Genomic DNA, 13,455 nt, shown 5'->3' with positions numbered 1-13,455 from the left:
AAATGAAACCTTTTCCTGCATTTCCAAGTTGTGGGATTTGCAAGAAGAACCATGATCAGCACCTCCTTTTGCTGTGTGATACTTGTAAACTCCATTATCACCTTGGATGTCTGGACCCTCCACTTTCAAGGATGCCAAGGAAGACTAAAAACAGTTACTGGTAAGAATATTATAAATATATCCTCCTATTTCCTTTGGGATTAAGAAATAAGATCATGCACCTACTATATAGGAATCTGAAGGTTTTTCATGCAAAGTTTTTAATTTAGATCTTACTGGAGAGTTTTTCAAATGTTCTTATATGCTTTTTGTTCCCATAGCGGTGCTGATGTTTGAAATTTTGCAAAAGAGGTCCCTTCTTTTATAAACTTTATTGTGGCTTAGGAGGGTTTTTTAAAATATATATATGTGCTGAATTAATGTAAACAAGTCACTGATTTCTTTTCATAAAAGTTAATTTTTATAACTTTTTAAATGATGAGGTTTATTGAAGTTTACATATACAAAAATAAAAAGTGATACAAACTAAGAATATTGATAAAAATAATAGAAATGTAGAATATAAAAAGTAAAAAAGTACAGAAAAAATAAATAAAAGTAATAAAGATATGAAAAGAAATTATTTTTCCTTCATCAAATAAAATACAATTTAAATAACATTTGCTTTACTTTCATGTAAATATGGGAAGACAAAATCATCTCATATCTCATTTCCTATTTATAAATATATATACAATATATATAAGTCCTTGATAAGGATGTGTTATTTGAGGATTCGCCCCTACTGCCCTATCAAAAGTTGCCATTTCTAACTTTTACTACAGAGGGAAATATTAAATATATAAAGATAGTCATAATAAATTATTTTGTAATAGATCTACTTACTTACATTTTGAAGCACAAAAACTACCATACCATGTGCAGCAACAAACAGAGTTATTTTATAGGTGATGATGACAACTTCCATTTTAAATATTTAATAATGCATATTTTTCAGCAACTGCTTTCATTAGTGTTGTTGTTACCTGTCACTGAAAAACTATAGGAAAGTTTAAAGTAACAAATCAAACAAATAACTCTATGTTTAGTCTTAGTATTCAATCAGCTAACTGGAATTTGAGGTCCTTAGTTGTGATTTTTAAAAGCAGTTTTTAAATTCACATACGTTTAATGGTGTTTTGATACTAATTTCTATTGATCTGGCTTTTGTTCTAATGTTCTGGCTAATCTATTTCCAGAAGAAAACTTGGCTCAACGCAGCGTCCGCCTTCTTGCTGTATTTTTGCAGAGGGCAGTGTTTGAAGGGGTCTACACTGCAGTTTCCTGATATTATGGAAAACTCGAGCAGGCCATTCAGTGATGTGGTATTGTCATCAAGTGTAGCAGGGATGATTATATATTTCTGTCTCTTTTTTTCTTCTTTCTTTGGAGATTTTGTGGATGGATTTTCTGAAAATCTTTCAGAAATAAACCCTGAAAAAATAGGCTGAAATAATGAGGTAGAGAGTTGTATAAAGTTTCAGAGGTGTCTTCCATTTTAAAGTTATTCATCTTTCAATGCAAAGATTATAAATAAGAACCACTGACTTGAAGAGCAAACTCATTTAGATTAACTACATTAATTACTACTTTTTGCTGTGATTGAATTTTTAAGACTCCACCCTGTATTACTTCATTAGGAGATAGTGGATAGTTACATAAAAATTACTAGTAAATAATAAATAAATAGATACTATATTGAGTTATTCCTAATTTATTGTAGGATTAATGTATACATATGGAACTACTGTATGCCATCTAGATTTTTTTTAATGTTTTGGTTCAGACATAATGAATATTGAAGTTAATTTTCAGTGACCAGATTAAATTGAATAGTAATTCACTGATTTTATTCTGCCTTTTAGTCATACTGAAAAAAATATTTTAAAAGCCATACTATCAAGAAGAAATAAACTAACATCCCAGTGATAAAAAGTCAAAGATGTAGAAGGCTTTTATTTCCAAAAATCTATGTAGTTGCTACAATTTCATGCTTCAGCTACATTTGTGATCACAAGCTTGGCTTTCACTTTTAATTTAACTAAGGTATATTCAGTGTGATGGGATTATAACAGAGAAATTGAGACTTATTGATTGCATCCGTTTCATCTTTAAATGTGTCTTTGTCGATTCTTTTCAAAATCAAAAGAAATAGTATAGAAAGTTCTGTTAAAGTTTGCATTACAAATGTGAAGTTCCATAAAACAATATCCCTGCTACTTACAGTGCTGTTTCTATTTCATTTGTCTTTTATTTACTCTTGGAAGGTCATATTTCTGTGAGAAAGAAGAAAAAATACATACATTCTTATTTTTTTTATTTTTTATGTATTCCAGGAATTGTATTAAAGTGTACAATAATAATATTTATTGGATAATAATACTACTTATATTGGAAAGGTGCATTTATTATCTATTGTAAAACATTCATTTTGGAAAGGTAATGGTTTTCTAACAGATTTTTTTCTAGAATACTTTTGCAGCTCAAAGAATTATGGAGCTTATGCATGGGAAGGATATAGCCAGCAACTCACATAAGTTTGGATTTCAAGTGACAGAATTTTTCAGCCTGCATTCCATTGCCAGTGAGATCTTGATATTGAAATCCACTGATCCATGTTGGGAATCTAGCTTACTTTACCTGTTCAAAAACTAAAGTTAGTTAAACTTGTTTAAGGTTTGCATGGGATATTGCTAGGAAATACTAATGAGGTAGGTTAGACTGGGAGGTTGGAAAACATCTGAAAAGAAGAAAATAATAAAGTACTTTAGTATTGCTGCCAAGAAAACTGCATGAATACGTTCATGAAACTACCAAAAATTGAATTTAACCTGAAAAGACTTTACCTTATATTATTCCTTAAGATATTTGATGTGAAGGTACCTGTTACAAAAGTAATGAATATTGGTTGCATTTATGTCTCTGCTTTAGGTTTGTCCTTTGGGCTTTTAAAACACTTGATATAGAAAATTACAGGCATACTATTGGATTTATGATTGTTTCTCCTAAGGTTCTGCATTTTTAAAAAAGAAAATTAAATAGTGCATTAAAATAAAATTTCCATCTAAACAGACATTTTGTATGGGCAGCCACCTTAATGTCAGAGCCTATTAGCTTTGTAGCTATATTTGTATTATAACAGAAATATCTTCCAATTAATAACATCCCCATAATTTATGTTATGTAAGTACGCAAGAAATGTTTACGTTAACTTTCTGTTAATTGCTATCTCTCAGCTTTCTTTCAGGAGACTCTAGATTTATAATAAACTTCCTTTCCTCCTTTTGAAAAATGTGTGTTTTACATTTGGGATTCCTTCCATCTTTAATTTGAAGTGATTAATTGACACCCCAAAGACATCCAAAGTGATTCAGCTCATCTTTCTCCAAGAGATCAAATTCATTATGGGAGATATTATTTGTAAGAACTTGTAGTAATGAAAAAAGAGATGATATACCTGTATCCTCTATACAAATAAAGAAAACCTGATGGGAATGGGAATGGAACATTTGGCCCATGTGTTTTTTTCACATGCACTAAAATCTGTACATGTGAAAAATATACCACTGTTCCCTTTCCATCTATATGTGGAGTTCTTTTGCTTTCTAAACAAACTTTTTAAGAAACTTCCCCCCCTCCCCCAGCCTATATGCTTTTGCTTTGGAAGCTGCTGGACTCAGTTTGAATTTCTATACATGTTGTCTTTCCAGGCAATGTTCAGAATGCGACCAAGCAGGTAGCAGTGACATGGAAGCAGACATTGCCATGGAAACTTTACCAGATGGAACTAAGAGATCAAGGAGGCAGATTAAGGAGCCAGTAAAATTTGTTCCACAGGATGTACCCCCAGAACCAAAGAAAATTCCTGTCAGAAACACGGTAAATGACAGCCGAAGCACAATACACATACATAAGCCTTTTTGTTTTAATGCAAAACTTTAAGTACCAATGAAAGTCACTATGAAAAATTATAGCTACTTAAAAATAATAACTTATTCTAGGTTTTAGTATAAAATGTGAAATATTTTGGGATCAGAAACTGGTTTAACCATGAAAAGTAAAATAAATTTTGATTCTTTTCTTACATTTATTTCATATTATTATATATTTTGAAGATTCTTTTCTTTTTTGAACATATAAGCATATTGGCATTTAAAACATTAAGTAGACAAAAATGATCCCTATGAATTCACGCAGTAAGTAATAAATGATTTTATTTTATGTTTGAATGCATAATATTCACTCTTCATGTGAAGATAGATTTTGATGTGGCAGTGCTGTAGAACAAGAATTTTCTCATTGTGCATTCTGAAATGTCACATATTCGAACTATGCCATGTGAATATCTACAATTCAAATGTAGTGAAAAGCTTTCAAGTTTCTTTTTCTGACAGAATATTTCTGTTTTTTGACTTAGTTGAGTCATTAGCAGTTATGCACCTTTGCTATGAATGAAACCATTTCAGAATGATTCAGTGGATGTGTTTATGAGATTGTTCTTCTTCACCTATTTACTAATATGAACATATTTTGCTTGATCTATGCAATACGTAGCGTTAACAGTTGTCTTTCTTTATCAGTGATGCTGAATTGCTTGATGCTACACTATAACTGCACATAAACAACATCTGGTGATTGTAATTTTTCTTATTTTAAATAAATTTTAAATGAAATATAATATATAATAAAATATACAAAACCAATATAGAAGGAAGTTTTATATTTATGCAGTAATTTTGTCTCAAAGCAACGTAGTTTATATGCTGTAACCTATTTTTAATGAGGTCTTGCCTTATTTGCTTGTCAAAGTTAGACAATAAACTTCAAGTCACTTAAATCCCTCACTCTAGGATATTTCTGTGGTTTGCTGCCTTAACAAGATTAACTCTCTTTGTATAGTCTGTGGCCTGTTATGGGTGATTAAGTGCTGCTTTATATAAAATGTTCTCTGTACAGTACTATCTTATATTGCCTTCATTAATGTATAGTAACATTCTGTGTTACAGTTTAAAATAGGGAATATTGTTCAAGAAATAAGCACATTGTATTCTATTTTTTTCTGGCTCCTGTTTAAAAATTCAAAGAATTAATTTTGTCCAGGTTTAATAATAAATATTATCCCTAATACTGTTACTGGGCAGAGATATGATTCAACTGCAGTTTCCCTAGAATTATTGCAATCTGGTCTTGCCAGAATGTGGAATATGAATGCCTTCTTTGGGTCCATACATTATACACATTCCAATACATATACACAGATCACATTATGTGTATTACTCCTGGTTACTGAATTATAGTACTCATGCTGCGTCATACTACCAAATATATTAGCTTGAATTCAAGCTAAATACAACTTTTATTGGAATCTCTTTTCTCCTCTAGACCTATATGTTCTAAAGAAGAGCAGTTAAGTTATGGAGAATTTTACAAACAAGGACTTATTCTATAGGTTGTATGATCTATGTATTGCTTTATTACTGTGTTCCACTTTGATATGTATCTACTGTATAAAATACATATGTGTGGGTATGTGTATGTGTATGTATGTATATATATATATGTGTGTGTGTATGTGTGTGTGTATAGATAATGATAGATAGATAGATGATAGATAGATAGATAGATAGATAGATAGATAGATAGATGATAGATAGATAGATAGATAGATAGATGATAGATAGATAGATAGATAGATAGATAGATAGATAGATAGATAGATAGATAGATAGATGATAGATAGATATACAGTAGGTAGGTAGGGAGAGAGAGGGTAGGTAGGTAGGTAGATAGAGGGAGAGAGAGAGAAATACAGTAGTGGTTAGGGAAAGAGAGTAGGTAGGTAGGTAGATAGGTAGGTAGAGGGATAGAGAGAGAGAGAAATACAGTTGGGTAGTTAGAGAGAGAGAGAGAGAGAGAGAAATACAGTAGGTAGATAGGGGGATAGAAAGAGAGGGAAATACAGTAGATAGGCAGGGAGAGAGAGAGAGAGTAGGTACTGTTTTTCTGGTGGGCAAAAATATAAGCTCTTCCCCGCAAATAAGCTCCTGGACAAACCCCCGCCTCCGGCCAGGCAGAGCGCCACTCACAACCTAGCGGTATCCTGAAGGTGCCAAGCTGTGGGAACCGGAGGAGCCAAGCTGATCACCTTGCTTGACGCCTTCAGGATACCCTAGGTTGGTGAACGGCACTATGCCCAGCTGAAGAGGGGGGTGCCGGTCAGCTGCTCTCTTGTGAGTGTGCTCCCAAAGAACCGGGCACAGCCTCAGGGGCAAACGGCTGTGTTGCGCTGTCACAGCAGTGCAGTGCAGCAGCCATGAAGCGACCACGCTCCTGAGCAGCCACCCGGCAAACTCCCTTTCCAGCTGGGCACAGTGCCATTCACTGACTTAGGGGTAATTGCCAAGTCACATGAGCAGTTGTTCGCCACCGCCACCATCCCAGCATGGCTTTTTCAGCGGCTTCCAAACCGAGTTTTCCCACAATGGCCGCTCTGGGCATATGCTCTATGGTTGTACCCTCTGGGAGTATGCTCTGCTGGCAGCCGACTCACAACCATAGAGCGTATGCCCAGAACAGCCACTGCTGGAAGACTCAGTTTGGAAGCCAACAAAAAAGCCATGCTGGGATGGCGGTGGCGGCAGCGGAGGTGCTCTGGCTCTGCGGGGAGAGCTGGGCCAGGGCATCGTGAGGCTGGGAAGTGCGGGAGCGGAACAGTTGCTCGCGCAATCCCCCTATCCAGCCGTGCAGAGCACTTTTCACTGGCATTTCAAAGATGCTCACGCGGCTTGGCAATACCCCTAGGTCAGTGAATGGTGCTGTGCCTGGCTGGAAAGGGGGTTTGCTGGGTGGCTGCTCCTGAGTGTGGTTGCTTCATGGCTGTTGTGTTACGCTGTTGTGACAGCGCAACACAGCCGTTCGCCCCTGAGGCTATGCCCAGCTCTTTGGGAGCTCGCTCGCAAGAGAGCAGCTGCCGGCAACCCCAAAACAATAAGTCCTCCCCAATAATAAGGCCCAAGCCATATTTTGTGTGTAAGAAGAAAATAAGACCCTGTCTTATTATTGGGGAAACACGGTACGTAGGTAGGTAGATGTTTCCAGGTGTATTTATCCATGTGCTGGAGAAGGAAATCTCTAACAATCTGCAGCACCTAAGACTTGTTTCTGCTGGCACAGCACTTGATCAATGTAATTCTCATCAATCAGTTAAAGAGCTTTCCAAAAGACAAATAAATATTATATATTTATATATTATATTATATATATATTTATCAAATAAAAGGCATGAATAGCCTTGGGGGGTCTTGCAGAGTGCTCCTGGGGAGGTGGAGGGGGGCAAAAATGAGCAATAAGTGACCCATTTTTCACAAAAACGAGCCTGTTTTTTGTCAAACAATTTGCATGTATAGTCTTATGGAGGCTTATAGAGTGCTGCTGGGAGCTGGGGGGGGGGCAGAAAATGGCCCATTCCTTGCTCATTTCTGCCCTCCCCAGCCCCCAGGAGCTCTCTGAAAGCCTTCATAAGGCTATGCACGGCCATTTTGGTGAAGGGGGAGGAGCTTCAAGAGGCAAAAAAATGCTGTATTCGATATATAAGACTCACCCAGGTTTTCAGCCTCTTTTTTGAGGAAAAAAGGTGCGTCTTATACACTGAAAAATACAGTATTTCATTTAAAGTTTATTTAAAATAGGAAAAAGTACAACCATTAAATGTTTATTTGTAGTTACAGTAAAGATCAATGACAGATATAATCATAGATTCAGAAAAAAATTAAAAGTTAAAACAATTTTTACAAAATTGGTTATTCATTAATTTACATGCTGATGAATGTTGTGGTAGAAGACAATATATTTAAATTTGCTTTCAAAATTGCCATGTGTCATTTTTTTTAATTGCTTTGTCCTCTTATATCTTATATTTATGTACTATATTAAAATAATACATTAGGAAATTTTAAATATTATATTTTTCCTCAATGGAAAGAGCAATAGGAACCTTTTTCCTGAAGTTTTCTCACCATTCTTATTTCCTCTTGCCCGTAAGCTTTTTAAAATCAAAGTATTGTTACGTTTTCCTCAAAAAAAATTGAGCCACTTGTCAGTTCTTTTAAGAATGTGTATAAATCAGAAACTTTTCTATCTTGAAGTATCCCATTCTTACTTCTTTCAATCCACAAAACAGCAATTTTAGTGCCTATTTGATAGTTGAAATGAGCTGTTTCTAAACTGACAATAAAATGGAAAGAACCTTCTGCCTTTCCAAGTTAGAATGAGATGTTTCTGGGCCAGAGTGCTTTGACCTTGAAATGTGTTTCAGACCTCCAAATATTGAGAAGATACTATAGCAGCTATCCATATTGAATTAAAATGAGGAGTTTCAGATATATATTTGTTTATCCATCATTCTCTTTACCTCATGCTTATTATAGAACAATAGTTTAAATGCTACACTAGGGACCCCAGGTTCAACTCTGATTCTGTCACTGAGCCTGCTCATGACAGCCCGACATATCTTACTTGGCTCTTGTTGTAGTGATAAAATTGGGGATTGAAATCCTATAAATAAATCTTTTTTATTTTCATTCCTCTCATAACTTGTGATCAAATGGCTATTTTGGGAGCTTATATTTAATTATAATGGGAATAGTATAAATCTTCAGTTGCCGAAGATGTAATGTTTATATACCGGATATAAACATCCTTGGGATATCTTCCCAAGGGTAGTAGCAGATGAAATACCATCTACAGATGGTTAAGGTTTTCATGATGTTTGAATTAATTACATCTGGCTTTAATTAAAAATAAATGTAGAAGTACCAGGTGCTGAAACTATGGCTCTGTGGCTAAAATGTAAATAGTAGGAAACATTCAGGCAAATGTCTTTTAGCAAGATAAGTCATTTCCATTTGAATGCAATCACTGATATAAATTAGAAGTAAATAGGTACAACTATTGCATATGTGTGTTATACAGAAAATGTAACAAAACCTGACAAATACTTAACGGAGCTATTGATGTGCATGTGTCAGAAATAATTTGTACTGTACTTTGTATTGCATGTACTTTGGAGTATATTCATTAAAGCAGTTGCCTTTTTTCAGACTTCTACATGAATATAGAAAGAAAGAAGATATCTCAATAAAGACATGCTTGCATTAAAAATGACTTGGTGTGGTCATATTCCTGTGCAATGTGAAACAAACAAAATGTTAAAAAGTTATATTTATATAACTTTTACTTACCAAGCACATCTAACTTACCAAGCACATCTAAATTATATTAAAGTAACCAAAATGTATTTACAATCCCTAAAGCATGTCACAAGTTTTGAGCACTCCTAAAGTTTGGAAATTGGAAGTTGAAAAAATTAACATGACCTACAAGTGTGCATTCCGAAGTATTTCTTCAAATCATTTTTAAAGCATGCACAGACTTAATATTTAATTGAATTATAAAGCATTTTCTGTTGTTGTGTTTTAAAAGTTGCTTTGTAAGATACAGTTTTTAAAGGGTCGCAGACTGGGCTGTAGTCAAGCTTCTCTGTGCAGTTTGAAGCACAGTTTGAGTCAATCTCTCACAAAGTATTTCCCTCAAAGTAATTGCATATCTCTATTGAAATACTTTAGCTAAGAGAGTAAAACTTTTACCTGGAAAGAAGGAACGATTAGTTGACTCTACTGGATTTCTTAGTATATTATACAGTACTTTTCCAGATAAGTCGTAGGCATGACTTTATAATCTTTTTTCTGCTCAAAGGAAGATTTTATATATATTTTTTAATTTCTTCATGATATGACTAAGAGAATTTTTCAAAGTTGAAAGTATAATAGCAGCCTAATATTATATTTCAAAAATAGATATTAGGTATTTTATAATACATTAAGCATAAAATTATAATTCTTAAAAAGTAACAATATAAAGTCTAAAATATATTTTATTCATATGTAGATATACTAGTGCGTCTTTATATTTGAAAAGGGGATGAATGTTATAAATGTGGTCAATATTTTGAATATTCTCTATTAAATTTGTATCTCATTTTTGTGCAGTTACTCCTCAATTGGAATCTACAGTTCTGTCCTTAAGCAACTAAATCGTTAATTGGAAAACATGTGACCGCAACTATGCTATTCTTTTCCCCGTTGCTTCACCCTTTGGAATGCTGACCTTGGTGCTGGGATAGCAGACAAAGAACTGCCTGCAACTAGCAAGATTCAGTCTCACATTTTTGGCTTTTGTTTTGTTCCTAATTATTTTTCTTCAGCTTCCTTTCCCCCCTACTCCTACATCCTTTTGAATACTCACCCTGGCACTGGGATAATTAGAAAGAAGGAATATAGTGTTTGTATTTACATCCTTTGGAGAGGGATGAATTGAAAGAGAATAAGCAGGTACATAATGGGGGATATAAATCAAAAAGAATTTTTTTTGCATGATGGTAAGTTCAAATGGTTGCTGAACAAGGCAGTTGGTAAGTGAAGTCTGCCTGTAATACCACAACATTTTGAAAACAATTATAATCCCATAGTTTTATATTAACAGAATTACCTTACTTCATTGAAATACAAATATTTAATTTAAAAACAGCCATTCGAGTATAAGTTTTAGATTCTTTAGAATTAATAGTAATGTAAAAATATGAGGGATTTCATAATACAATCTGATAAAATCTTAGTCCATAATGTACCATATTTAACTCAGGTTGAAAAGAAGAAAGTGTAAGTAGTTGATGTGGCAATACCAGGGGATAGTCAAATAGAAGAGAGAGAATTAGAGAAGGTCACAAAGTATGAAGATATTAAAATCAGATTTGAAAGGTTATGGCATAAATTGGCCACCATTATCCCAATGGTTATTGGTATGCAGCACTTAGAAAATTTATGCATTGACAACGTTTCCATCTGTCAGTTACAAAAGGCTACCCTGCTTGGATCTTTACATGTACTGTGCTGATAGATTATGACATCCTAGATTCTTGGGAAGAGCTCAATATGTATGAAGACCATCACCCGCTAAAGAACTAGCAACTGATTTCACATTTTTCTGTATACACATATAATTGTGCTATCAATAGATTTCTGGCAAGTTTTAACCGTATTAAAATCTGGTTGATATTCAACTGTTTATAACAAGCTGCCTTTTAGAAAATTCCAATATATTTCCAAAAGAAAAAGTCTATTTAATTAGCATGAAAATGTATCCTATTGTATACAGGACTGCAATATACGACCACAATTGAGCCCAAAATTTATGTTGTAAAATAAGATAATTGTCCAATGAATTTTGCAGTGATTCACTTAACAACTGTGGCAAAAAAGATCATAATATGGGGCAAATTTCACTTAACCAATGTCTCAATTTTCATCTCAATTGTGGTTGTAAATTGAGCCTCTTTGTACAAGCATGTGTTTTACTACTGAACTATCAGCGTGAGCAGATTTTTTTTTCTGTTTTCATCCATTAAAATTCATAGCCTGTAGTCTTAGTAGTTTTCAGTGATTCAGATTTCAGCAAAAGGCAGTATTGTTGTAGTATATAGGAAGGAAATTTGCAGAGTCAGTGACATCAAATCCAATAAAATTAAAGCTTCAAAATATTTGACGACCATCCTTTTAATATGATTCTAGCAATCATAATATGCTCATTGTACTTAACTTTTTCTTCCAAAGTGTTTCAGCTTTAATTTGCAAATCCCAATATCTTGTTGCTTCTTTCAGTAATATAGACTTAATTAATGATTAATTAATTTTTACATTAATTTCATTAATCCTGAAATGCAGCAATAGACCCAAAACAAGAAATGCAGACCAATCAACAGGTTCCTCCTATGGTAGTATTTGTTGCTGCCTTTCTTATTTTTTACATTATAGAAGAGAAATATAAATAAATAAAGAGTAATAACAAAAGTAAAATAAATAAGAACCATAGAAATCGACACTGTATTTTTTTTGTTTAAATTAGTTAGATTTGTATCTCACTTTTCCCAGGAGTTCAAAGGCAGCATTCAGAGATTCCTATCTTCATTTTTTTCCCTATGACTCTACCCCTGTGAAGTAGATCGTATTGAGTTAGAATAATTTCCACTGTTATGTAATAAGCTTCCATGGCTGAGTCCTAGGTCTCTGCAGTCCAGATTCAATACCTTAACCATATAAGCATGCATAAAAAGATTGCATTTTTTAAAAAAAAAAACTGAACATACAGCAAAACATATTCGTAGTTTTTGTATTTCTTTATAAATAAAACTATAGTTTAAGTTTTAAATTAAAGGGATTATAGTGTTTCAGGTAGCCTTCCAGGTCACTGCATTTTGTTGTTGAGTGTTCTCTTATTATCCTCTTTAATTTTCAGAGCTAGTACACTAGAAATAGATTGCTTTGATTGTATTAATTTTATATAGAAAGCATTTTATTGCTTGAGAGCACATTTATAGCTCATATCTTTTAACTGATTTTGAATATGTACTGAGCAGTGGTTAATGATTTGGATCATATTAACATTAGAAACCCCCTAATGGATAATGATGTGCAAATATGTTCCAGAAAGGCTAGCTAAGCCAGTCTAATCAAAAACACTTCTAACTGAAATGAGAAAAGCTTTGAACAGAATATTCCTAAATTATCATAATGAACATCCAATGTTGTTGTATTGCCTTTAAAATAGTATATATTAGAGTAAACAATAGATTTATTGAAACAGATTATAATATTTATTCACGCTTTTTATAATGAAAATATTTACCTATACAGTATTTTTTTCAATTAATATCATATAACATGGATGTTCATTTATCGAAAAAAGAAAAGATCTGAATGTGACATTACTTAATCAATGGACTTAAAGGGTGCTGTGGTTCACTGAGCCTTTTTTAGTTTTAGTTGGTTTCTTTTCCTGGAATTGTAAATGTAAAGTACCTAATTAGTTGGTACCATCAGCTAGCAGTATAGAAAGAGTTTCCACTTCTGGTGTGATAATAATTCCATCTGCTTTATGATATTAGCCAATGGAAACAGATGGTACTGCCCTTTGAAGAAATGTGTTGTAAATTTTCACAATGGAGTGCTTGAATCCACAATTTGTTTTCCGTGCCTGCTTGTTTTATAGAAACAAAAAGAAAATTTGCAGTATTTCCATATGTCTGTAAATGTTGTTATATCATTAGTACTTTAGCTTTAGGACTGTCTCCCAGTAGCTATTGGCACCAGTATGTTCAGGCATTTCATCTCATATTAATTTAGCACTTTGTACTGAGTTTCCCAAGTTCATTGTCTCTTTTTGTGCTTAACACTAATCAAATTTTCAAGGGTAAAGTCAGCAACCCTTTGTGTATTTCAGTGTTAGTTAGAATATGAATTATATTCAGCTAAAAGCAGTTAATTTCTTTTGTCAAATATTTAAAACATTTCATAAGCAAATTAT

The 13,455-nt window shown here is 33.5% G+C and overlaps 1 protein-coding gene across 11 annotated transcripts in view; it reads left to right on the top strand.

The window, feature by feature from the left end:
* The window catches only part of PHF14 (PHD finger protein 14), a 152,962-nt gene that overhangs the window by 47,967 nt on the left and 91,540 nt on the right, over positions 1-13,455 (top strand). For 9 of the 11 annotated variants that reach the window (XR_014176826.1, XR_014176827.1, XM_081971459.1 and 6 more), the window contains exons 13-14: positions 29-160; positions 3,750-3,918. Coding sequence is in view for 9 of the 11 variants with exons in the window: in XM_081971459.1 (XP_081827585.1) it covers positions 29-160; positions 3,750-3,918 (301 nt within the window). In the remaining 2 variants the exon portion in view is untranslated. Of the gene's footprint in view, positions 1-28; positions 161-1,238; positions 3,454-3,749; positions 3,919-13,455 lie in introns of those variants that run through there. The other 2 variants (XM_081971457.1, XM_081971456.1) reach the window with 2 other exon arrangements.

Source organism: Natrix helvetica, assembly GCF_964273705.1.
Source record: "Natrix helvetica genome assembly, chromosome: Z".
Lineage (NCBI taxonomy): Eukaryota > Metazoa > Chordata > Lepidosauria > Squamata > Natricidae > Natrix > Natrix helvetica.
The sequence above is the reverse complement of the archived record's forward strand: the minus strand, read 5'-3'. Positions and strand labels throughout refer to the sequence as shown.